Source organism: Oreochromis aureus, linkage group 1, assembly GCF_013358895.1.
Source record: "Oreochromis aureus strain Israel breed Guangdong linkage group 1, ZZ_aureus, whole genome shotgun sequence".
Classification (NCBI taxonomy): Eukaryota; Metazoa; Chordata; class Actinopteri; order Cichliformes; family Cichlidae; genus Oreochromis; species Oreochromis aureus.
In genome coordinates this window covers 33,440,478-33,468,167 of record NC_052942.1, presented here as the reverse complement: position 1 = coordinate 33,468,167, position 27,690 = coordinate 33,440,478, and the positions used below count along the sequence as shown (strand labels likewise).

General features: G+C 39.8%; 1 protein-coding gene across 1 annotated transcript in view; it reads right to left on the bottom strand.

The window, feature by feature from the left end:
• Positions 1–14,443: 14,443 nt before the first annotated feature.
• Positions 14,444–27,690, bottom strand: part of LOC116325567 (WT1 interacting protein) — a 36,962-nt gene continuing 23,715 nt past the window's right edge. The window contains exons 3-8 of the mRNA XM_031746499.2: positions 25,354–25,421; positions 23,483–23,545; positions 22,862–22,992; positions 22,165–22,216; positions 21,522–21,590; positions 14,444–18,904 (exon numbers count right to left, since the gene is read on the bottom strand). Of these exons, the coding sequence (XP_031602359.1) occupies positions 18,752–18,904; positions 21,522–21,590; positions 22,165–22,216; positions 22,862–22,992; positions 23,483–23,545; positions 25,354–25,421 (536 nt within the window). The 3' untranslated portion in view covers positions 14,444–18,751. The remainder of the gene's footprint in view (positions 18,905–21,521; positions 21,591–22,164; positions 22,217–22,861; positions 22,993–23,482; positions 23,546–25,353; positions 25,422–27,690) is intronic.

Below are 27,690 nucleotides of genomic sequence, written 5' to 3'. Positions count from 1 at the left end.
GATATGTTCGGTTTTCTCGTACATATGTACATGTATGTAATGATGATGTGAGCGTGCGACTAACAAAAAGCAGCACACCACTAGATGGCATCAGAGTGCAGGATTTATTTGCTGGGAGCAAATCAGCCACCCAGTAATCAACCAGTTAGTCAGTGGAACAAAGGGTCAAAGGTCAGTCCATCTGTACTGTTCCTCCCCACAAATCCCCAGACTCCACAGCATCCATTTAGCTTAGAGAGAAAAACAAACAACTGGACTAAACAGCATCTGGACTGCAAGTCAGTCCTCATGAGCACTATGTTTAACTAGAATTTAATTTTATGATCGTTTTGGACACATGTAACAAAATCTCCTTGTATTCTCCTGATAAATAGAAAGGTCACATATAATACTTGTATGAGAGGCAGCTTCCTTCTGAATAAATCATGATCGTGTTAAGTACTGTTTGATGCACAAAGCAGCCTGAGCCTTAAATATATTTCACGGTGTTTCCTTCACTTTAAACCCACTGCCGGGTACAATTACAGAGTGTGTGCGAGGACAAACAGAAAGTTAAAAAAGAAACCGAGACCCCCAGACACTGCTGGGTTTTCAGTCCTGTTGCCAGGCAACAATACAGTACTTCAAATCTAACTTGTGCTTTTTATCTCTAGCTCTGAAACAAGATACAGAAGAAAGTGAGTTTGTCTGAGGAGAACATTCTGCCTTGTTGTGAATTATCAGTGAAATGAGTCCAACAAGACCACATTTTCTACTCATAGCTAGAAAAAAAAAAAGAAGATAATTTTGGAGTATTTTTGTCACTGAAACTCATCCCTCGATGACTCTCAGCTGAGTCCTGGATGAAGGGGCAGAGCCCTGGCTACATCATGGTGCTGAGGCTGAGCAAACCTGCAGCTCTGTTTACTGAGACAAGAAAGTCCAGTGAACTAATAAAATACAAAAAGCAAACAGTAAAAATCCAAAAGAAATAGAAGAAAACTTTATACCACCTGAACAGGAGTGAAAATATTTCATCCCTCTGCAACCCCTACTTACCTCGCAGTGACAGTGCGAGTTTCTGGTGTTACCAACATTTAAAATCTACCACTTCTTGCCTTTATGCTCTCTGAGTTGACATTTTTAACTGAGGTTACTAAGTGGTTTAAATTAAAAGCAATGCTTCCATAAACTCTGATGTCAGTTTTTACTTTATGCTACAACTGCTGAGCCTGGTTGTAACAGGAGAAACTGGACAAGATTTAAAGAATAGACACAGACTAACCTGAAAGCGAGTGTACATATGACCAAAAACAGTAACACAGTGGGAGTAATCTTCAAAAAATATAACAGACCGGGAAAAAACAAAGGACTTCTGACAAATAAAGACAGAGTTTTTGATGAACCATTTTTGCTTTTGACAGCACAACCAGTTTATGGGCTTCATCAACAAATCAATCAAACAAAGCAAAACAAAAATGTATCAACTGAGACTTACATAATGGAATTTATCATACATATGACTCTGTTTTACTTGAGAATAGCAGCCCGTATAAGCAAAAAATAGGAGAACAATTCACCAGAAAAATCTGCTATTTGGCCAAAAGCAAATTTCAAAAGCTGAAATATTCATCCTTGTGACATCTAAACAGTTGAACATGGCCACACCTATAAAGACTTCTTCTTCCTATATGCACCTGCATCCACAAATAGTGAGAGCCTCTAGTATGTCTGCGTTACTCTGCGCACTATTACTCAAAACAGGTTAATTTGCGAGGCAGGAATAAACAAACTGTAGCAAGTCAACATGAAGAAGTAACAGGGCCGACTCGGTTCAGCGGAGAGTGGAATCAAATTGCAGCGTGAAAGCATTAAACAGGATCTGTGTGCGTTCCTGAGATTTTTGTTGAACAATGCCACTGCACACCCTCACATTCCACTTCATACGCTATTGGTTTGGCCACTTGGTTATTTTTCTTTCCTCCTGGAGTGTTTAAGAGTTGCCCCCCTTCAACATTGCTTGCCATAATGTTATTGACAATGTCAGGTGTAGCTTTGGAGCACAAAACTGGGATTCTTCCAGATGGCATGAAGTGCTTGTTGTTGTATGGAAAGATCCTCTGAGATGCATGTTTTCTTCATCAGCATGTTCTCAACACATTTGTATTCACCGTGCGCCACAGTGGAAGCAGTTTGACGGTCAGCATCCGTGCATGTAAAAAAGCTCGGAAATCCAGGCCTCAGAGGAGGAGAGTGCCTGCAGGTCTTCAGCCAGCTGCCATTCTCACTTGAACTTCACTGGCATGCTTGTAATGTGCATGAGTTTAACTCTGCTGCCCTGCCAGAAACCTTCAGGGAACATATTCTCTTGGGCGAAACACTAGCCTTTCAAACACATGACCAAGTTCTGACTCTGTAGTCTGATGCTGCCACTGAAAGCAGCCACTGAAAAACTCTGGAGGATATAAAAAAAAAAAGAAGAAGAAAAAAAAGCCATCGTGTCAAGCCCAGCTTCATTTTTCCCACGACTACAGGAGTTATATAAAGATTAACTTAAGTACGTGGGCAGAGCTTGTCATACTGCAGCAAAGGAAGCCTGCTGGAGTCGCACGAGGCCTCAGAGTGCTTCAGCTAACCACTGCTCAGACTCCATGTTTCTCCTCAACTTTCTACAGCTCCCCATTTTGAGGACCACATGGAAAAACTGCTCTCTGCATTCTCACTATCACCGCTACAGCTACATGCCAGTGCACATTTTGAGATTTTGTTGAGCTATTAAAGCAGAAAGTTAAACATTGGTTGCCAACATTAGTACAGAGACAGTGTACAGGCAGTTCTGGCATAAAGCATCACATGCAAACATTTGCATCCTTCATAGCAGAATTATTTCTTTGAGATGCCCTTGACCTCACAGGTCAATCAGAGGCTGCTTTTTAGTGGTTCCTCCCTGCCAAGCTACCAGACAGCTGGGCTGGTTTTTCCCTCTGGGAAGGCCCTAGGTCAGTTATCTGGTTTTCTGTGTGGGTTTTTGCATACTAAGCACCCATTGTAAGAATCCTATTTTTTTGTTGCCTCTGCAGATAAACTGACCAACATCTGGCTCTAAGTCAGCATCACAAAGTGAGAGATACATAATACTCCCACGTAGATATCCACCTCTGTTAGTCTGCTGGAGACCTAATATCACAGCGCCAGACACAAGGATTGTGTTGAATGATGATTTATTTTTATTTTTTTTTACATCAAAGCTTTTACTTCTGATTGTGGTGACATATTTCAAACCAAGCTGACATGACGATATGACATGCTGATGATAAGTCTTGTAAATGAGTGAATTGCTCACCTTTGTGCTTTTTCTTATGACAAAGACATAACAGAGTTCATTTACTGGTTTCTGGTTAATGATTTAGTGTTAGTTTGCTAGCTAAACCTCAAAAAAGCAATAACTCATGAAATGTAAATTGATGTAGTGTAGTAATTAACTGCAACCACACATCAAACTCGTCTAAAGGACTACAGACCCCATACGCCTGTTTGTTTCCATTCCTTCCCTCTTTGTCTGTTTGCCATCTTCTCTTAGAGGCATCACGGGGGTTTTCTACTAGGTCAAGAAGATAAGGCCTTCCCTAAACTGCAGCATTTGGCACATTCACTTATCTTTCACTATTCCCATCTTCATCCGTAAACATGTGGAGTACGTTTGGGGTTGTGGTTTGTGCTTGTGAATCTCTAATATAGGCACAGAAAAGCTGGCTCTTTTCCCATTCAATGTCAAAATAAACAAGACACTCTATTACTGGTAATTGTCTGTCAGACTTCCTGTTTAAAGTAGGTTTCAAACCCTGCCCAGCATAATGATGATGACATCGTGAGGGGTTATTTTCTCAAATCCCTTTAGAGCCACAAAAGACGCTACACAGAAGAGGCTGACTAGCAGATGTCGAGCTGATCTTTGGAGTAAACGGTTATGAGGTTAACTGTTTATAGTTAACATCTTTATCCTTCGAGAATCATTGAAAAATAATAAACAAGCAAACAGAAATCAACCAATAATAATAGGAAACAGACAAAAATCGGTCCCTGTAGTTCAAGGATGTCAAACTCATTTTACATTGTGGGCTAAATCTGGCCCACTTTAACCTTAAGTGGACCAGATCACCGAAACTCACCTTTCTGTCAATGTAAAGAGCTTTAATTATACATTTAATCCTTGAGATAAATAGCTATATAAGAAAAAGCAGCTCAATTTCAAAAAAACATCTCAGCTTTTCTACATGTCTGGTGGGCCAGATTACAGTTTTTTGATGGATGTGTTTCCTAAAATTAACACTATCAGCTCTTTTATTTAAAAATACTTTAAATAAAATACTTAAAAAGCTAACATTAATCAAACTAACATATCACTGATGTTTATTAATTTATAGTCTTATTATGTTTCTTCTGGATACAATCCCGGTGAAACGAGATTTGAGTCTATTGAAATTTCTTTAGAAATAAAATAATAAATATTATTTTTATAGCACTTTTCAAAATCCAAACTTCACAGGAGCAACAAAATAAATTGACATTAAAAAAATGTGTGAAGACGTTGCAAAACTTATAAAAAAATTGTTTAGGAAATAAAAGTCTGTTCAATGGAAATTCAAACTCTTGTAAAATCAGGAAAGTGTGTTTTAAGTATTTCAAGTAACTGACTCAGCCAATTTCCTCAGCAAGACCCTTCCAATGCGCCTGGATAAAAGTCCGCTTCCCAAGGATCCCAAAGTGCACACTGGTTCATATGGTACTAAAAAGTCAGAGATGTAGCTAGGAGCAAGGTGGTGAGGCCAATTAAAAGTTTTCAATAAAATCTTCAAAGATATTCAAAACATACTGGAAGTGAGTGTAAAAAGGATAAATAGGAATTACACAGTGATTAAAGTCTGATCTTCTTATCCTGACCTCTTTCTAAACTGTCTTTCTGCACCCTCAAACACAGTAAGACAACATTCCTTTGACCTCTGACCAGTTAGTGTATTAGTCTGGTATATATATTTTTTATAACAATTTTAATTTAACTAGCAGTTACAATATGTTGGCTTTAACCAGCTATAGTGTTATATTCTGAACTCTCCAAGCAGGCAGAATGTAAACGTTATAATATCCTGACTTGAAGTCTTTTGTCATCTCTGAAGAAGCTACAAAGCTTGGGGGGGGTGGGGGGGGGATTAAATAATATTCACATATTTTCAAACTCAGATTTTGGTCAAAGAATTTCTTTCAAATCACCTGATTCAAATTAATAAATTACTGGGAAACTCTGGCACTTGGATTTTAATTATTTGCTTGTCAAATAAATTACGCCTGCACTGAATGTGAACTCTGTGTAAAAATCTGTGTCACCATTAATCAAACAGTTTGTCAGTATTATCTGTGTGCAGAAAAAATGGCATAGTTTCTGAAAAGTCGCATTGCTGCGGACTTCTTCAAGTGTATTCTTTTATATGGCTGTTGTACTGAGTACGCACTTTAATAAATTAACACATCATTGTTTTGGCAGAGAAAAACAAAACTTTCCTTTTAGTGCTTACACTCAATAAGTGAAATGATTTATGAAGTGACTCATAACCAATGTAGTTCCTGCCAGTTTAATGTCTTTTCTCTTCAATTTTCAGTGCATGAAATTTGATTCTCTTCAGGTTCACAGTAGAAATAATTTCCTTTCCCTACAGGTACGCGCTATATGACTGCACACACAGCTAATGATTACACTTCGAGGAAACTCAGTGTGCCTTTTTGAGGGTCAAAATATATGTTTTTTGCAGATTAAAATATGAAGAAACACATTCTATGTTTGGCTGAAATCAAATAGGAAATAGGTAAAAAAAAAAATTGTTTTAATTTAGTCTTAGATTTTTAACAGTTTCCTTCCTCAAGGTTCTGCGTTGGAATCTTAAACGTTTTTGTTCCCATATGCCTGGTGATTTCTCTCTGGAGGCTCTGGTTTCCTTCCAGAGTTCAAATGCATGCATGCTTGCATGTTGGCAGAAGGTGCAGATGTGAGATAAACAAAGCTCTGAGTGTTCAGAAAGACTAGGAGGGCATTATGAACCAATTTTGTACTTTCAGTCTGTTTATATGTATTCATATGTATGGTTACATTGAGGGGAAGAATTGTCACCACATGTTCAAGACTGGTCTCCTTTAAGCTACAAACAATGACTGTTTTTTACAGTTACTGACTACAAACCACAATGGTACCCTCTGTTGAGGGTACAGTGGTGGTATCTTTGGCCCCAAGTTACAACAAAAATAAAATCAGTGCAGAGTGCCAGTAACTGAAGTTCCTAGAATTTGCTCCAAACTCTCAGCTATATGAAATCTATATGAAATCTAACATGGCAGGAGGGTGGTGTTGTTCCTTTACCTTTATAGGTACAATAATACATTTTATTTTGTATGAGTGAGATGATGTATGGAATATTGTCTGCTACTGATGCAGAAACTTAAATAAATTATATTCATGAGAAGATGATGAAGACTCACTATTTTGTGTGTTTTAACTCTACAGGGGAGAACAGGAACACAGAATTTAATACAGTTGCGGTGAATCATCTCAAACTTGCCTCTGACTTTGTGTCCAAACCACTCAGCCTGAGCTGTCCCTCTGATGTACTTATTTCTCATCTTGTCCTTTCTAGTCCTTTATAATAAAAATCTTAACATCTGCAGGGCAGCATCCTGTCTTTTCATCAGTGCTACTGTTTCCCAACCACACATCATAGCAGGTCATATTCTATAAATCTTCCCTTTCACTCTTGCTGCTATCCTTCTGTCACAAATCACCCCTGGCATCGTCTCCATCCACTCCACCTTGCCTGTACTCTCTTTTTCATCACTCTTGTGCTCTCTCCATTGCTTTGGATAGTTGACGTCAGGTATTTAAACTCATCCATCTTTACTACCTCTACTCCTTGCTTGTTCACCTTTCCACCTGTCTCTCTCTCATCCACACACATGTATTCTGTCTTTTCTTGTACTGACTTTCATTCTTCTTCTCTCCACTGCATACCTCCACCTCTCCAGGTTCTCTTCTCTTCTCTCTGCTCTCTACTTTCACTGCTAATCTTAGTATTGTTTGCAAACATCATAGTTCATCCTAGCTGACCTCATCTGTCATTCTGTCCATCACCGTCACAAAATCTGACTCCCACCTTGAACCCATCCATCACTCCATCCACACATTTTACCGCTGTCTTGCTGTCCTCATATCCTCATATCCTCCACCAGCCTTTTCTGTCACTCCTGACTTCCTCTTGAAGTTCCTTTCTTGGCAAAATAACTATAATATGGTTTCTCTAGAGTCACAAAGACACAGTGCAACTCCGTTACATCTTCTCTGTACTTCTCTATCAACACTCTCAAAGCAAACATTGCATCTGCAGTGCTCATTCTCAGCAGTGAAGCCACACTTTTGCTCACTGATCATCACCACTGTGCTTAACCTATCTTCACTGTCTCTTTCCCAAATATTCATGTTAATACTCATTAACATAATCCCTCTGTAGTTACTACAGCTCTGCACATCACCTTTTTTCTTGAGGCTGGAATTTTTGGTAGCAGGAAGGAGACAATGCATTAGTAAGAAAAGATTCAGCATGTATGAGGTAATCTTGTGGCAAGAATTTTTTCACTCATTTCCTGGCAGTGGAGGGAGCCGTGTGCTCCAGAGGAAAGGTGTTCTTCGGTTCTTTTGTGCGGTGTAACAGAGCTCACCTCACAGCCGATCCCCTGGGGCTCGGCTACCTCTGCAAGCTTGTACACACACACACACACACACACACACACACACACACACACACACACACACACACACACACACACACACACACACACACACACACACACACACACACACACACACACTCAGGGTGGAACCCTCACACACATAAAGGGCGCTTTGTGCCCTGACTCATGGAGCTGTCAACCAACACCAGAGAGCTCCTCACAGTGAACACCACTGTTCAGCACACCGGAGAGCTCAGTCAGTGGGCAGCTGCACTTTCATGTACACCCACACAAACTTTATCTACATCTCAAACAGACTGTGTATCACAGACTCATAAATACAGATGCCCCTACTGTAATTACATTTTCAGACAAGTGGTTTGAAAGCCACAAAGAATGAGCAAATTTTTCATTTTTCTTTTAACTTCTGTTCAGGTGAAGTCTCCTTCCTTCATTTTCATTTTATATTAAAGTTATTCAGTCTTTTATAACTGGCTTCTTTTTTTTTTTAGCCTTGCTCTCAAACAAGTATTTCCTGAAAATGAAAAAAGAGAATGATTTGATATCTTGTCCTCTTGGGGGAAGGAGCCAGACAGCAGTAATTTAGCCAGTGAGCAGTAAAAAAAAGGGGACTTCTGCATCTAATAAATCCCATCGATTTACCTGCAGGATCTTCAGAGAAATGACTGCTACTTGTGGCATGTTCCTTTACTTTTGTACAACCACTACACAGTGAAGCGTGGCTTTTTATGGTAACAGTATGTATAAGATGACACTTATACTGATGAACACACAGAGGGTTATGGCCTAAATCTGCAGTTTCCTCTCAGTTCCAAAGAATTTTTTAGCTGGTTTTAGTTCACTTGCGTTGCTGTCATCAGCACTGTTTTTAGCCTCAGAGGGCAGGTGTTTACAGCAAAAACATCTGTTAAATCTCTACCTGCCTAAAACCTCAAGCAAAACCCTTGCATGCTTTTTTTTTTTTTAGGAAAAGTGCAGTGAAATAATGCAAAACTAAAGAGCTAATGTGAAAACAGAGATAGCTGAGAAAATGCATAGAAACATCAACATATATCATGAATTTAAAATAATTTGATACTTTTATAAGATAATACCATAGTTCCAAAAACATGGTTGCTCAGCTCCTGATCATATAGGAAGAATTTCTCCACAAACTTCATTGTAGTCAGATTACATTTCCGATTGTTATTGTTAAATTCACTTCTTGTTTTGTTTTGTGTTTCCTTTTTCATATGCCCCTTGTGTTCCCCTCTGGCTCTGTCAGTGTCACCCCGCTCCCGCTTTCAGTTTACTTCCTGTTTTATTTTGAAGGTAAGATCCTCGTGCGGTTTTCCGTGTTTTCAGCTCCTTCCTTTGCTCTTTTCCAACCCTTGTTACTTTCTAATTAAAGTCAGCCATAACTACTTGCTTATTTAGTCTGTGGTTATGTCCTCAGATTTTGTCAAGTATGATTTATGCTGTTTAAAGGGGTTTGTTTTTTCTTACTATCGTCTGCAGTGCCACCTGATTTTCTGTCTGTGTTTGGGTTTCTTTCTGTCTGAAATCAGATCTTTCTAGAAAACGTTCAATCTTATCATCCAAAGATCTGAATTTGGTAAAGGAGAACATTTTACCTTGAGAAAAGGTTGAGAATATTTTTGAGTAATATTTCATAAAGGCCAATGATGAGCCGTAATTTGTGTAAGAGTAAGTTCTAGGAAATGCTGGCAGGAATTTTAAAAAAAAAGCTTTTATTCAGTGCTCACTTCCCCTCATTGTTACCAGTTTGTCATCGTGACCCAGTGTACTGAGAAAAAAACCTTCCTGACCTGCATTTACAAACTAGCCACTTTTACTCATCCTTGCTGTGTTAGTTTCCTTGCTGTGATTTTTTTAGGACCCCAAAAGCTTTGTGATGCATTCCTCATTTACCCGTTTTTTATTTCTCCAAAGCAACAATAAAAGTAAATACAATCAGATTCAGCTGAAGGTGTCTAAGGTGTTTTTTCTGTCTCTTAGTCCTCTCGTTCAGCCACTGCCCCGTGCTCCTGCACTTCTATAACATCTTGCAGTCATTTTGATGATCTATTCCTCCTTCAGATGCCCACAAACGTTCCTACCTGCGGCATCACACCGTAACCTGATCATCCCCACCCACTCTTACCCCATGCTCCCACATCTTCTTTGTCAGATTTTCCACTTTGCTCAAGCCAGTCTAACTTTCAACTGTTCTGTTCAAGCATCTTTTTCTGACCCACTGCTTGTCTTTAATCTCTGCACCTGCTCTAATTTACTTAATTTTACGTTTGCATGTAAAAAACTGTATTACCTTCCCTTTCAATTAAAGACCATCTTACCAAATCTGCCTGTGTCTGCACTTTTATAAGTTTATTTATAGAAGCATTAAAGTCAGCGATTCAGTCACAAAGGTCACAGTTATTTATGGTATGGCTGTTAAAATGTTAAATCTGAAACAAAGTTAAAGGGGAATTATAATTCTCATTTTCAGCTTCTATATTTTTATCATTGGACTCACCTAGCTTTGCATGAGTCATCTTCAATTCATCAATTCATCTTCTGCCTCAGACAAGCTGTTTCACTTCCTCTCCAGCTTTCCTCAGATTGGCTTCCAATCATAAAGAGAGGGTTCAGACAGCAGGAGGTTTTCTGCGATCAAAGCTAGTATTGTGTACCTGAAATCACAGTATTAGGGACATCCATTCTATTTGGCATCATACAGAGCCAAGGGTGAAAAAAACTGAGCATCTCAAACTCTCTGAAACTCTCGATCTCATTTGAAGTGAGCATTCAGAGGAAATAAGAAAAACACAACACATCTCTCTTGAAGAACATCTAATGGAAACTCTCTATCACCCGTTAGTAACCGATAATATTTTAACCGCTCTTGTACTGGATGGGTTTTATCTATTTAGCCTAAGGGTTCGGAGAATATTCAGAATTTAATATCTGACATTAGGCAGAGATAATGAACCTACTTTATGCTCCAATTAGCCCAAATGTTGTATAATGCTGCACCACAGGGGTGCAGTCTCTTCATTCATCCCAGCAACCCAGCAGTTGCATTACAGTTGTAAGATCTAAAGGGAAGCACCATTGAGGGACAACTTTAACTCTATAACTTAGCTGCACAAATCAAAAAATAATCTTTACTGCTTTATTTCATGCCCAGAGGTTTTGTCAGCATAAAACCAATTTGTTCCAGTATGCAAAATATTTGTGCTTCTAAATGCATTAAATATTTTATGCTTGACTTCAGGCTTCTTTCGGTGTCTGTAATTAAAAAGCTTTAGAAATTCCACGTTCGTCCCTGCAGTATGGGTTTATCTTGCCAGTGTGATGTTTACAGGAACGTTAGTGCACTAGATCGGTTTTCTAAAAGTGTCAGTACCAAGGGATCAGCCTCATCAGTGGATTTCAGCCAGCAGACATAGTTTATGCTTATCTCTATCATTTTATGCCATCATGTTTAAATTTGTGTTTGTTAGTTGTTTCTAGTTTGTCTTTTCCTTTTTTAGATTTTAGATAAATGGTTTCTGATGGTCTTTTTTTCAGACTTCTGACCGTAAGCGATCTCGGGTGTATCCCAGGAGGGAGAGTCCATGGCATGCTACAGGGTTGCGTGCAAGGACGTGATTATATCACAGTATTTTACTAACTGCTGGCAAAACTGCCCACTTGCACATATTTAATGCAACTAATGATGTTGTGTGGGACCTTCTGTTGTTCCCACTTGAGCGGGGGCGGGAAGGGGGTCAGGGGGAGGGGGGCTAAGGTTGTAATTACAGTTTTTAATTAAAGGATTTATTTATTATTTCATAATGTGAGTCTTATTTTTGGCTGTATAAATAAACGCTGACTATAGCGCACTAGAATTTGTAAAACACTGACATTAAGAGCTGGTAAATCCTGGAGGGTCATATCAGGAAAGCAGAAGAAAAAAAGAGATTTCATGTAAAATCAAACTGAAAAAGTTCTGATCTGACCAAATTCAAATTAACTGATATTTTTATGTACAGTAATGTTTGTATATCTAATAATCATACTATGAAAACTGTCAGAGTTACACGTCTTTGAGGTAAATATAGGGTGGGTCCAAATTTTCACCTGTCACAGGAGAAACACATGAACTGTATTGTGATTTATCACAGTTTCAATAGCAAAACTACACCAATTTACTGTCTATAATGAAGCTTAACTGACCCAAGCATTGGTCGCCTGGATATTATATCGTTTTTCTTCAAGATGTGTGACTAGGTGGCTTTTTATAACAAGTTATAGCATCTGAAAGGTTTCTTTTTTTACCTATGTTTTGATACCAGAGTCATCTTCCAGCCAAGATTCTTTCTGTGCCAAAACAATTTTCCAGTGTTTTCGTGATTAAACACTTGCAAACATAGCTTATGACTTTGAAATAGAGAAATATTTCTGATGTTCATGTTCTGCATGATAACTGGGAGATTGATCAAACAACTTTCAGTCCTTTCATTTCAATCATGGATTGGATGGTTCTCAGGATCGATGGATGCACTCCCCAGAAGTTGATTCTGTTCATCTGGATGTAGCGTTTTTAGTGGAAGAAACGTTTCGTCACTCGTCCAAGTGACTTCTTCAGTCTCAGCTTATGACTGGAACTAGCACCACTGAAGGAACAATGGGCTGGGAGGTCAGTTCCTTCATCATAATTATGCAAATTCATGACCATTGATCAACAACCACTGATTAAAGACCACAGATCAATGGCCATGAGTACCATTCACAGAGAGTTGGGGAATGGCTGCAATCACAGCATAGTAGTATGGTGAAAGATGTACCCTTAGGCCTCCTCCTCCTTTCCCTTTTCACGTAAATGGCTTCCTTGAGTCCCCGCTAAAACCAGCGTCATATGATATGACCAGTTCCTTCAGTGGTGCTAATTTCAGTCATTATGCAAATGTACTGTTTATAAGATTGGGGAAACCTGCTTTCAGCTGAGACTGAAGAAGTCACTTGGATGAGTGATGTAGCGTTTATCCCGCTGAAAATGCTACGTCCAGATGAACAGAATCAACATTTGGGGATATACTTACCTGGATGATTGAGCATGCATCAAGAAGATGGATACACTCCTTTTTTCAGCCTGTGAAGACTTTCTTTTGGAAGAAGTTTGCATCTCCGGTTTATTGTCCAGCTGTGGTGAAACAGCTTGTAGTCAACTCCAAACCATTTTTCACTTATCAACGTGCTGGTCCACCAAATTTTTTTAAGTTCATTTCTGTGTACAAAATCATCATATATCTGTATTTTCACACATTTTATTACTTTAACTACAATTGCTCCCTCTTTGTCGAGATTGACGGAGAGATCTGAGACTACAGAGCACTTTCAACATTGTCAAGCTTTTTGTTAGATTACCTAGGTGAACATAAAGAAACAAACAAAAAAACTAATCAAGAATAATAGAAATCATAATAGTGGTTATCAGCTTTAATCAGGCCTTGTTTCAGGTTCTGTTCTCATTTGACTCTTCTTTCTTTCACAGTGTATGTGACAAGAGGGCAGTCCATACAACAGGTTCACTTAAATGAAGATAAATTAATAAAACAGAAACACCAACGAGGCTTGATGAGATGTGGATAGAAGCGTCAGTTGATGGGCAGTAAATTGCCATCAAATGGACCCAAAAGTTGCCATTTAGGATGGCGAGGTCATCCAGAAATATAAATGACACAAAAGCAAAACGCAACGCATGCGGCAAGTCAGGCAAGAATAAAATACTGCAGTTTTTTAATTTTATTTTGTTCAAATAGTGGCAAGTCATTGTTTCAGTAATTCTATTTATATACATGGCTCATAGTGAATGTTACAGAAAATAATTAGTGTCAGTGTGGGACTCTTCGCAGCTGATTTTAAACTGATTTTAACTGATTTTAACCACAGTCTTGTCTTGTTCCTGGTAAAAAGAGAACTTGAGGCAAAATTAAAAACTTTGACTCAGAAAACAACAGTGACTTAGATAACAAATGTACAACAGTATCTCTGGCCACACGACACATCGAACCTCGAACAAGATGGACTACAGCAGCAGAAGACCACACCAGTTGCCGTGCTGTGAGCTAAGAACAGAAAACTGAGGATACAATTTGGAAAGACTCACCAAAATCGGATAATTGAATGCTGGAAAAATTCTGGCTGGTCTTAATTTGGATAGTACAAATCTAACCTTTGTATAGTAGAGACAGAGTTTGACACACACTGGGCGCTGCACTACCAAGCAACCACAGTCAACCAGAGTATTGTTGCTAACGCTGTCCACACCTTTATAACCACAGTATACCGTCTTCTCGTGGATACTTCCAACAGGATACAGTGCTGTCTCACAAAGCTCAAATCATGTCCTTTGAGCACCTTTGGAGCGTGGTGGAACAGGAGATTTGAATCCTGGATGTGCAGCCAACAATTCTGCAGGAATTGTGTGATGCTATTGTGTCATTATGGAGCAAAATCTTGGACAAAATGCTTCCAGCGGCTTGTTTAATCTGAATCATTAAGAAGTAAGGCAGTTTTGAAGTCAAAATCGCATCCACCCTGGTGCTATCAAGGTGTAACTAACATATCGAGTTAGAGATGCTGAGTGTACACAATTCTTGAATTATGATTAAAATAACATTCAGAGAAAAAACAAAACGAACATCAGAAATCGTTTGCAGTTAGCTACAAAACCACTTTATTGAAAAAGCAGATTATGTCATCTACAGTTAAATGATACGTCCCAATTTTAATACATTAAATAACTTTAGACTTTTTCATGTTTAGATAAATAGATCTAGTTTCCTTTTTTAAAATGAACCATCTAGGTAATCAAAACACTTAGCGATATAAAAGATGTGTGACAGGTGTCGAGATGTGCTTATTGGAACTACGAGTAGGAGAAGATATCTTCTCTTTCCAAGTGATTTTTGACAGAATTATAAAATAAAATAAACTAGCCTTTTTATGTACAGGGTAACTACCAGTGTGCTATGCAGCAGAAACTGAAGTAGTACTTTTAAACAAGCGAATTAAGACATCTTTGAAGGGGATAAACTGGGCTTGTTAAGTCGTTCATGGGGGTTGATAAAGCACACAAAAGTTCAGAAAATGCCTCATTCTTCAAGTATAGCACACATGACTTAACCCTTGTACAAAGTTGAGGTTAAACACATCAAATACGGGGGGAATGTCTCACGTACAGTATGCAGTCCTTTTCTTCTTTTACACATACTAGTCATTATTACATTCAAATGAATCTCATTACATCAGGTTACATTAAAAAGCCCTTTCGGCCTGTGGTGACCCCTGCCTTCAGTCTATGCTTCAGTCTCTGTTTTGGACACATTCAGTAGTATTTAATCAGACCTGCATGTATTACAGTATGAATAACAGCACGGCCAGTGTTTGCAAGTAACAGTTGGTGATTGTTTTACTCACGTTTGCATACCTGACGGGTGGAGTTTAAGTGCTACGGTCAAAGTTTGACGTATGAGCTACTGGAGCATTAGCTGGAACATGTGTAAACTTCACATGTTTGAGATCCAGTATGGTACAAGAGAGAAGTTCAAACAAACACCAACAATTAGAGACAAACATCTGGAATATGGTAAGCAATGAACAGACAGCATCATCACAATCATTACCAGGTTTGAGAGAGCAAGGATCAGTGTGCTGGATGCTGCTGAGCCCTGCAAACACAGTGAGGTGCATGTGCCATGGCCCTGCCACTAATACACGCGCACACACACACACACACACACACACACACACACACACACACACATACACGTGCGCGCACACACACACACACACAAAATATCAGACATTATAACAAGTTGCGCTTATTTAAAATAAGCTCATATTGTTGGGGTTCATCTGCAGAAGTGCAGGATTTTTTTTCAGAATTAAGAGCTTTCCTCACAAAAACAATGCTTTAAATATAATCAGGGAATGATCAATAGACTGCCAGTCCAATTGAACACACTGATAACAGTCCAATGAGAAAGGTTGGGAATTTTTCCACGCTACCACAGCTTGAAGTTTAAAGTATTTAAGTCTCGTGTTGGTCTTCCTTTGCATATATGTATAGATATATATGCACATCACTCACTAAAAGACATACATGTAAGTGCCTGCCAATGCACACACACACACACAAACACACATACACAAACACACAATCAAAGAAGGGGGGTGTGGGTGGCACTCCCTAAAGAACACGGGTGGGACCAGCAGCTCCGTGTTCTCAGGTACGTCCTCCCGAAACACAACAGCAGGCTTCATGGCAGACCAGAGAAAGACACACAAACAAACCTATTCTGTCTTAAGGCATGTGGACAAGCGGAGATTCCTCATAGTAATGCACGATGTGCTGATGTGATTCTAAAAAAAAAAAAAGTCTGCAAAAAACATATCAGGAAACAGCGCCCTGAACAGATCTGGAGCAAAAGGTATTTGTAGATAAGCGTTCAGTCTGTTTTATCCCGCTTGGTTTACCCACGGTAGCAGAGAGAGTGTCAGTGGTGGCCAATTCACTCGAGGCCTTTTAGGTCTCTCTTTTAAGGAAATTCAGCTACTTCCTGGTTGAAACAAATGATCATATATGCTTACCTGCATGACAATCACCAGCCTATCAAAACAACACTGTTCCAGTCTAGTAGCTTTAAAAACTGTTTGGATAAACAGTCTTTAGCCAAGAATATACCCTATATAGTTTAAAACAAGGAGTTCTCACACTATTTTACTGGGGGGAATTTTTTCCCACAACCACTATATTATAAACCCTAAACAGATTAATTGTGTTTAGTGTCACCAGATGATGTGGGCTGATATTTCTCCATGCTCACCAGCAAGCTAGCGGTCTAATACACCAAGCTATGTAGTAACAGGAACATTATAATGCACCCTGAGAGAAGTAAGAGCTGGTGACAGACTGATATGATGTTTCCCAACCCAATGTGGGAGGGAAATAATGGATCCAATATGCTGCTTTTACTGGCGCAAATAGTTCCAGTCTATATCTGTGAGTTTAAACAATGAAGTTCAGTTTTCTAACTTACAGGAATTTATTCTGAGGACCACTTAGCTATAGGTTGCGGACTCCTGGGGATCCTCAGACCCCACTTTGAGAACTATAGATAAAAAAGAGCTAATGAATGCTTTATTTTTGGAAATTTCTCCAACAGTGAGTCACAGCTGGAATTTTTCCTGTGAGCGGTGGACATCTGCCTTGTGCGACTGCTGAGTGTCCTTTAGTGTTGCACCAAAAGCCCTAATCCTCTGTATTTAAAGACTTATCTCCAGCTAATCTCTTAAAACGTTAGGATTAAGCTAAGTCTTAATCTTAAAGTGATAACTTTGATGACTTGTGGTATGATGACAGAAGGCATGAAGATAAAGTTTAAAGGGTCTGAAATAAAGATGAATATTTTTTTTACATTTTGTAGGAATTAGCTACAACGTATAGCTGCCTCTATACAATCTGTGCGATGGGACTGCTTATCTGTTCAGTCTGTTAAAGACAGAGAAAGATAACATTGGTTCAGTCAGGAAGCACATGGCCAAAAGAAGTATTTTCTATTTGGCCCTGTTCTGGGACTCCCTTGTAATTAGAGCATCAGCGTGAAAATCCATCTCCTGTGGTGGAGATGGGTTGCAATGTGACTTGCAGGTGCGTAGTACCTGTTTGCAGGCTAAAGCTTATTAAATAGTGCACCCTGTATGTGACTGGCTAATTGGATCTGTAGAAGGCTGTGAGCTGAGAAGAAGAAGAAGACTGCACCCAAGCCTAGTTTCAAGGCCTGCCTGAACTAATGCAATGCTTGATTTGTAAGCTTTCTATAGTGAGTAAGGGCGAAAAGAAACTCATTTCACTGGGTGTACAAAGTGGGACAAAACAACTGAAGGCAAATACTATTTGATCCCGGTCTGCTCCTACAAAGCCTGTGAATCTCTGACAGGCATGAAGAGGCTCTGTGTCCTGGAGGAGCAATGATACAACAGACCAAAAGCTTCAGAGGCTTTAGACTGATTCTACCATGAGCGCAGCAACATTAAAAAGAAAACAACAAAACAAGAATCTACATCTAAGATCTGATGTGGAAAACGTCTGCAAAATATATATCCATATATAAAAGACAATCTATGTGCATCTAAAATTTTCTGTCATCATATAATCATTAATTAAGACACTGCTTGTGACTTCTAAGTGGAATGTCAGTCAGTCCTCTGGGCTTGTGGTGCTACTCTGCATCGGTGATGTGGAGGTGGTGCAAGGGTGACAGTTTTTCATCACAGCCCTGTGTCATGAATGCTGGGTGTCCATTGCATAGCCTTTAGCAGGACTCCATTTCAGTGTTAGAAGCTACACGGGGAGAGCCCACTCTGAAGGCACGGCATGCCCACCGTCGGGCCTGTCCGGTCCAGCCAGCACTGGAATGCAGTGGCTCGTTCCCCGGCCTTCCTGACGCTAACATCAGCAGCGTTCTCAGATGTGACAGCACTGGTGAATTCACGTGGTAAGTTGCTTGAGTCAAAGCATAAGAGTGAAAGATACGGAAAGGATGAGAGGGAAAGCAAGGAGAGAGTTGAATTTGCGCTTTCTCCTCCAATCCAGAAACCCTCTTTCTGATGAATGTGCTGGGGTCAGGAGGTGTGACATCATCAGGGGCCTCTGGGTGAGCTGGCGTGTTGGCTTTCAGGGTTAGGCGCCCAAGGGGGAGGGGGATGGAAAGGACCACAAATGGAGGGTAAGGGGGGGACCCTTTTTTCCAACCCTAGCATGTAATAGCAGGGCTTGTGGTGGGAGCTGCGCTGTGTGTGTTAGTCCACGGACTGGCTCTCCAGCTGAGGACGGGGGCAGTAACTCAGATGGCCACAGAGAGCCTTCTCTGGAACTGCTGAAGAGGGTGCAGGCCTTTTTTTGCCCACTGCTGGTGTCCCAGATCACCTGGGATGTGGAGCTTAGTTCTCCCAATCACAGTTCAGTGACATGGAGAGGGTAGCTGGGGGGCGCATGGGCAGGAACCTGCGACTGGAGCCGAAGGATGTGGCAGTCGTGGCAGAGCAGGTGGCCTTCCAGTGGATAACAGCGGTGCCTTTCCTCATCATTTAACTGGAGACCACAGTCCTGAAATAAATATAATTACATATATTTAATAATCACGCTCACACATGTTAATAAAAATCCATTTAAGACACTATAAAACACTAAAAAACATGTATTTTACATGCACTGGTCAATTTTGAGGTTTTATGTTATTTTGCTTCCAAAATGTCTCAGACTGGTGGAACAATCATACAGTCAGGCATTTACCTTTTGCCACTTTGAGATTTTACACATGAACTTCAGACATTTTCAGCAGAATTGGGTTGGGATGATTTCAAAAGGAGGAAACAGCAGGAAAGAGTGTGCTTCAAACACTGAAGCTGAAAATGTGGTTCAAATGAGAGAGCTGCCTGGACAGAGCACGCCGGAGGCAGCACACGATGCTACTTTGACTACTGGCTGTACATTTTGCAGATCAGAACAAAAACCCAAAATTACGCATCGACCTTTTCAGAAGTGAGCTTGCAGCTTAAAGACTGTCAAATTTCAGAGTCAAATTCATCCGACGTTTACACTCTTACATGCATCTCTTGGGTGCATGCACTACTTGGCGCGAGTAAGCAAACACCTTTTTCTCTTTTTAAGTAAAATAGTACATGTTTATGATCCACAACCTTCTCTGCGATCTTCCTCTTTTCCTGATAACTTCATCTTCAATCCTTTGTCCAATATATCAACCATCCCTTCTCTGCACATGTCCAAACCATCTCGATCTGAACTGTTCCTCTGATATACTCATTTCTAAGCTTGTCTGTCCCAGTGATTGACAACAAATATCCAGGTTTCTGCTGTGCATATTTGAATAGTGAACTGTAGACCTGCAATACAAAGTAACTGGAGAAGTTTTATAGTAATAATTATAAGCTAATTTTTTAAACCAGTAAATACTGAATTTCAAACATATATCTTTAATGTCAGATTTCTTTCTTATATTTTAAGCCCGAAATCTCCACCTTTAGCTACCAAACTTTCAATTTTTGGAGCAGTCTATATCCTGAAGGTTTTAATCGCATTCAGAGTCACATTTATGGAAGATTTTACTCTTAAAAACTTGGCAAAAAAAGTATTCCTTTCCTGTTGATTACAGTACTTTCTGACGTATGAATTAATAATAAGAGATGTCTCCTCTGTAAAAGCTATTAACTTTCATATATCAGCAAAAACAGATTTCAAAAACTTAAGCCACCTGCAATATGGCTCAGTGTAAAGTTATTAGTTAGTTTTTTATTATTTTTGCTGTCTTTACCTGTAGTTTCTTTCCTTAAAGAAATCATTTGAGATTTTGGGAAATAGGCTTGTTTGCAGAAAATGAACGGATGAGAAAACTAATTAGTGACACTAAGTTGTGCCAGTGTCTTCAGTGTGGGCGTTTTTCTGGACCCTCATTGTAAACAGGGTGCTGACTCTGAGACAAATCATAGACAGTGTGTGGGTTTATCCTTGAAGAGTTCAGATGTCCAGAGGGAACTGTGGGTTTGAGAGAAGCTGCCTCCAAAGTCGGGGATAGAGGCTGTGCAAATTGTATGCTTTGATGAATGAGCACACTGATCTCTGAGTCTGCAGAGGAATTCTGCGCATGACTGACACGACGAGACCCTGATGTGGACCCTGACCATGTTGGAGGGATTACATAAACTGACTGCTAACCACTCGGGTGATTTAAAACTGGATAAACAGCTTAAAAATGTACATGTTATAAATGAATTTTCACTGTGCATCGATGTGATTCTCGCTGTATCTTCGGCTCAGCATAACATTTTATTTTAAAAAATCCAACTGACGTGTTACAGCATCACAGAAAAACATGTTTTTTTCCCTCAATATGTAATTATTTACCATCTCCAGAATGATTCAACTGCAGACTTTACCCTTCCTGTCCATAAGCCTCCCCCTCACCCCCCATTCAGAGCTCCGCTGAATGATTACCCACTGCTTACATAACAATCTGATGCATTTCTATGAAGCGGAACCTCAGCCATTCAGACTTATGCAAGTTGTATCCTGCTCAGGGGATAGTAAAAACGATCTCACGATTCAGAAAAAAAACCTGCTGAATCGCTGCAGGGAGGTGTGAAATGTTTATTTGTTTCACTAAACATTTATGGCACACTTGAACTAAAAAAAATCAAGCAGCCAAGTTGAGCAACAGGAGGACTGAGATGTCAGAAGCTGGGTTTAAGCAGCAAGCCCCCAGCTGAGCTGCAATGCGCTTTGTCAATGAGTCACATATTGAGCTGTAACCTTTGGTTGATATCCATCAGTATGTTTTTTTTTTTCCCCCTGTCTGTGTCTCATTCATTCCACAAGAGCAGTGATTCACACTCGCTGGTAGAAAACAGTGAGTCTATTCTCATCCCACGATTTGGAGATCTTACCAAAGTTCACTGTGTTTACGGGACTAAGTGGATGTGCACGTGTGTTAGTGTGTGTGTGGCTTTGTGTGCTAAAGCAGTGTACAAATATGTCCTTGTATGTGTGTTTTTATCGTTTCAACCACCTTAAAAGTTGAATCATGCACAGTGATGCTTAATTGACTCTAATCAAATCCCAGGCATGGCAGATCACTCTTACTCATACCTTGTGAAGTGTGTGTGAGAAAGAGAGACTACAGGCAGTGTACGCAGTCGAAGTGACTCACCTCACAATGGTAGCACTCCACGTGGTAGTCCTTGTCCATAGAAACCACGCGAATAGTTTCCTCAGAGCCCTGTGGAGACAAACACACAGAAAGTGATGAGTTTGATGTTTGAGCCCTGCAGCTTTTAATATTATTATTTTTTGATTCATTCATTCTACTTTTATCTAAAACATATTGGCTTTTATTATTTTCACCTTCAAAGCAAAAGCTTTTGTTTGCTTTGGTTTTTGTACATTTCATCTATAAGCATCTCCCTGTTGGTGATTGTGTGCTAGTAAGAGATCCATTAAAAAGAAAATCCATGAAAAATTCTATGAAAAAGAAATCACGCTGCAAATGTTTGTGAATCTGAGCTTGGACACCTGCTCTTTGCCTGATCGCTCCCGGTTGGTATCAGAGTCGTAGCAGCATCTCTTGTTACCATTAATGATCACAGAGTACTCAGCACAATTTTGAGGTCCGTGGTAAAACTGCAGCTCCACATGAGAAAAGGTGTTAAAGTAATGCATGTGAATATAGACTATAGAGGGAGTTTAGCCATATTTGTGGTTGAGAACACCAGTCTATTTTGCAACCAAAAGTTCGACCAAAGTAATCAGTAACATTCAAAAACGGCAAGATGTAATATTGTTTTGCTCGTTACCTGGGCTGGAAGGATGGGCTGGTTACATGAGGCACACTTGGGGGCAAAAACCCTGTAATGGAAAAAAAAAATCATCAACCTTGTGTTTAACTTAACTAAATCATCTAAGTTGTTATTAGACATATAATACACATTCATACCCAATTTTTGGATGCTGTTTAAAATGTAAACAAAAACAGAATGCAATACAAATCTCACGAACCTATATTTTACTCACAGTAGAACAGAAAACATGTCAATCGCTCAAGCTGAGAAAATCTACCACTTTAAGGGGAAAAAATTGGCTCATTTTTCATTTGCTGGCAGCAACACATCTCAAAAAAGTTAGGACGAGGCCATGTTTACCACTGTGTACCAACAACAGATGGAATGGGCGCAACAAATTATTGCTCTTGCCATCAAATTGATGTTATATTTATCACGAAATAATAAAATATTTCAATTTAAACATGTGACATGATAATTAAATATGAGTTAATGAGAATTGCAAATCGTTGCTTTCTGTTTTTATCCCAGCGTTTTTGGAATTGTGGCTGTGAATACCAGGACAATAATTAAAACAAACAGGAGGATGTGGCGTACCCCCGTGATATCTGACAGACTGAGACAGACTGCTTCCATGTGCCAAACTTTCCTTTTATGTGCTGCGCTGTTTGTTTACAAAAACCCCGTTTGATCAGAACGGTCGTCTTCTTACGTGTGGTAGTCTTTGACACAGTAGATGTTGTTCTCAACGTCCACAGTGAAAGGCACTCCATCTAGACCCTCCTTACACACAACACAGCGGAAACAGCCAGGATGGTAGGACTTGCCTAGTGCCTGGAGGATCTAAACTCCCACACAGAAAAAAATAGAGAAGAAAATAGAAGACAATAATAGTTCTTATATAGGACTTAAATAACAGGTATGGACATGCAGTAGGACATAATAGGCAGAGAAAGGGTTACACTCTCTAAAGGGCTGTCCAATTTTTTATTGGAATAACGTTATTCAGACAGTATGTGAGACTGCTGGAGTGAAGGTGTCAAATATAATTGACTTTGGACTCCTGCAGGACAAAAAGATGATAGCTTTATCTTGGAGAAAAATTGATGTAGCTATAGATATATGTATGGGTGAAGGAAATTATATCTTGGAAAAATACTGGATTATACAACACTACATCTTTTTTATCCGTATCTTCTTTAAAATTCTTTGCTAAATATGTAAAGTGAAAATGTTCTTTTCTCCTCTAATGGTTGTGAAAGCACAGCAGCATGCTTAACTGCTGAATCAGATTAATGATTCTTATTAAAAACGTGGTTCATAAAGTTCTTACCATCTCCATGATGAGGTGACCACACACAAAGCACTTCTCAGCCGTCTGCTGGAAACCAGAGTACTGTGGGTGAAACCAGACACACAGATTATCACGCCGAGTATTGCTTTTTTGGATACTGTTGCACTGACTGACCCTGCAATCACAAGCAATGCTTCAAACCTTCTGCATGACAACCTGTTTCAATATTGTATTTATCTACAGAGGGAATTGCTGTGCTTGTTAAACGAGATCTGTTATGCCCTTTTCACCTCTATATCTTTATTTTTGGACTCTGCATGAATTACAATTCAAAGCAATTCTTATTTGTCTCATACTGAATGTAAATGCAGCCTCAAAAAAGCTGTTACAGTTTCTCTCACTTTCTCTTACTTTGGCTGGCTGCATCTACTAATGGTTCACTTACACCAGAGCAAAAATAGGATATCAACCACCTAGCAACTAAGCAGAATCACTTGTTTCCCAGTGACTGTATTATTTATTTTTTGTGTTTGTTGAATGTGCCACATTGAGCTTGTGGCACATTCAATTTCTGTGGGACTTCTGTGCTCACAGTCAGAGCTGTACGTGTCAAATGACCATATAAGGATATCATCTCTCTGACATTGTACAGAACCAAGAGCTGAAAAAACTGCAAGTGTTTAGTGTTTTGAAGCCTGAGCTGTTGAGCTATTCGACCTTAATGTGTTGACCTCATTATTTGTAACTTTGACCATGTTAAATGTAACAGTTTAATTATGAAAGGAAATAAGTAAAAGCATAATAGATACACTTTATAATGAGATGACCAGGCTTTACTTAGAATCATCTCATCACTCTCTTAGCCTCCATTACTTTTTTACGGCTACAACCAATTCGTCAAAGATTCCTTCATGTTGAGGGAGTTTAGTGCCCTCTGTCTTCTACAGGAAATAAAACACTCGCCAACACATCAGTAGCTCCTTCCCTTCAAACCTGAAGCCCAGGCGAATAATTAAGGCGACCATCTGCAGCACACAACCCCCTCTGGGTCGTGACCTGATTGACACAGAGGGGGCTGCTAGTGGAGACACTGCTACCAGGTGGAGGTGGTAGGTCATGATGGGCAGGCCGCCCCCTGCCCTGACATCTCTGCTCCGAATCTACCATCTGCCAGCACCTCCCCCCACCTATGAAGCACCCCCAGGGTGACAGCCCAGACTAGCCGTGCATCAGCCGTAGGAGGGAGGCGGAAGGAGATTAGTCTCATCCCGACATCTCAAAGGTGCTGATTGTAAATTGCAAAACAGGAATCTGAGTGTTTCCTAACAGGCCAGCAGGTTACAGGAAAGCTGCCTATAAACAGGAAGTACTGTCAGCACATGAGGCCAACAGTTATGGTGTAATCTGGACAACAAAACCAATTTCAACATCTGTGTTAGAGGAAGTGTTTGCAGCCACCTTCCTTGTTTGAAATTAGTCACATTTTATTCAAATCACATACAGCTAGAGTAAACAAAATATGACGGTCACGATTCTCAGTGTTCAGTGGAGCATGAGATCAGGTCCAGTGTCTGGCCTGTTAACCTGCAGCAGATGGACCAGGAGTCTGAGAGCTGCAGCTGTCCAACCCTCCTCCTCCTTCTCCACCTCCTAATTGTAAGTGCCGGGGAGCAGCTCACAGTGTAATTGAGCTCCTTGGGGAAATTATTAGTGTGAATTGAAGGGGTGGTGCTAAAGCCCTAATTGTAGCTGTTAAGTGTTTTTCCTCCAGAGGGTTCAAGAATGTAGCCTGAGGTCCTAATTCTTCGCTCTTTCTGCTCCACCTGCATCCCCATCTGACTCCAGCATGAGGCAAAGACACAGTGATCCACTCATCACAGAACAAAATCAATAACCACGAGAGCACTTACCAGAAAGTCCTCCTCACAGTAGACCTTTCCATTGACGTTGTAGAACGCTTTCCCTCGTAGCCTCCTCCCTGAAAAGATGAACAGCAAATTAAATCTGCAACGTGCAAAGATGTATATAGACTATATAGTCAAAAGTATGTGGATGCTCATATTTTTGTACTTTGGATCTAGAAATCTTAAGGCACAGACCCTTACAGTAAACAAGAGAACTGCTTATATGCAGTGAGAATATTATTCCTCATCTCCTGGCATTCATTTGCTATTTTGTTGTCTACCAACAACCAAACAGTGTGACGAGGGATTTTCTGACAACCAAACATTATTAGAGCACACTGTACTTTACAGCATACTACAAGTGGACATCAAGATATGAATTATTTTTTTTGTAACGGTACATTTTAAGCAGTTCTTTCCTTTAACAACAAAAACAACAACTAAAAAAAGTTGACGTGAGCCCTAGACTTTATGTGTAGTTGTTACATATTGGGAATTACAAATATGTGATACAGCTTGGTTAACCTACTGAAAGAAAAGAGGACAGCTATCACAAGAGCCATGTGTCTTTTGACTTCAGCTGGACTGAATGATCTCATCATCACTGTCATCTGTCAGTACAGTTTGGGTAATAATAAAAAAGCACTTTGCAAATGAAACATCCCATCTGAGAGAAATAGGCCAACATCAAAATAGTGGTAGACTGTTCAAAAGTGTCTGATTTAAAAGTGTCTTTTCCAATGAAGGCAAGGTATCTGCCAGTGGACTGATGACATCCAGATGTTACAAACCGAATGAAAAGGAGAACTGATGATAGGTCAGAGGATACAAAGGCTATTTTCTGAACATATAAATATAGTCATCCCTTTAAATTCTGGCTTACACTTTGTGCACAAAAATCGTGAAAACCATTGCACTGAACATCGTTGCACACCAAGTTTACCCCCCACCCCCCACCCCCACAATATCAACATGTTACCTCAGCAGAACAATGCTAACTGTCACACACCACGAAACCCACAAAGTTTTGGGAAGTAAAAAGAAGAAACCATCACAAACACAAAATAAGTCCAACCCACAAACACTGAACCCTGCAACCAAAAATGACCTAAAGGCTTGACTGCCAAAGTGCCATGACGTTCTCAAAGGTGCCATGTTCTTGCTTTGAAGGGTCAGAGATGGCATGAGGAAGATTTACACGATATTAGGCAGCTGGTTTGAATGCTGTGACTGATCAGTTTAAGTGATTGCAACTTTGTGGTAACAGTTTCCACTTTGCTTGCAAACTGACCGTCAGGTCAGAGGTTGACTTTCTTTTTGCATAAATTCCAAAACTTTTTGAAAGGACCTGCAGATTTTTTCTGTGTAACATTTTTTTGGTGCAACCACACTTTAAAATCTTAGCTGAGTGGGAAAGAATTTGACAAAGTTTAGTGTAAAACCATCCCAGAATACTAGAGAAAGCAAAGAGATGAGCTTATCCAATTTTCCACATTTTAAAATCTGATAATAACATAGTAGATTTTCTTTCTTGCTGGTTTGCAGATTTCTGTCACAGCTGCACCATCCACCCACTGTTTAAACCTACTGTTTGTAAAGGACATGAAAAGGAAACTGAATTAGGAATAGAAGAAAGGTAGCTTGAATGAAGGAATGTCGGCCTTCTAGTGAAGAGGAGTTAAAATTGAATGTCTCAGGTAGAGAATGAACTGAGTAGCTGCACCGAGGTCCAGCATTAGAAAAATAAATTGTATCTTGAAATACAAATCCTCCCGCAGACATCAATAATAAATATATGGAACAGAAAATGTGCACTTTTAGACTTTATTTGTTATGTTATCACTTCTTTGCCCCCCCAAAATGAGTTTTGAAACACTTAGTGTTGGTAAAAAGTAAAAAATGAACCAATTATTTCAGACACAACATGCGACATAACACTTCTGTTAACTTTTACATGCAAAAACACATCCTACTGTATCCTTTTCTTTTATCTTCCACGGCCACAGCACACACAGAGTGCGGAGCAGATGGCTCGCCAAAAACAGGCAACTTTCTGCCTCCGTTTAATTACCTCAACCATTGATCCTGACAAGAATCCATTCACAACCCATACACAATCAATACAGCAGGCTGCTTGCCAAACCTCCCCCCAAAATCTCCACTCTTCCCTGCTATTGTGCACTGCTCACAGACAGACCAACAATAGCGGACTGGAGGGAGGATGTCCCTTATTCTGACACATACAGAAAACGACAACCAGCTTTTCAACACCGCTTCGTTATTCTAAATAACTTTAAATCCTTAAAAAAGTCACAGGCCCACGACACATAAACATGTCCACAC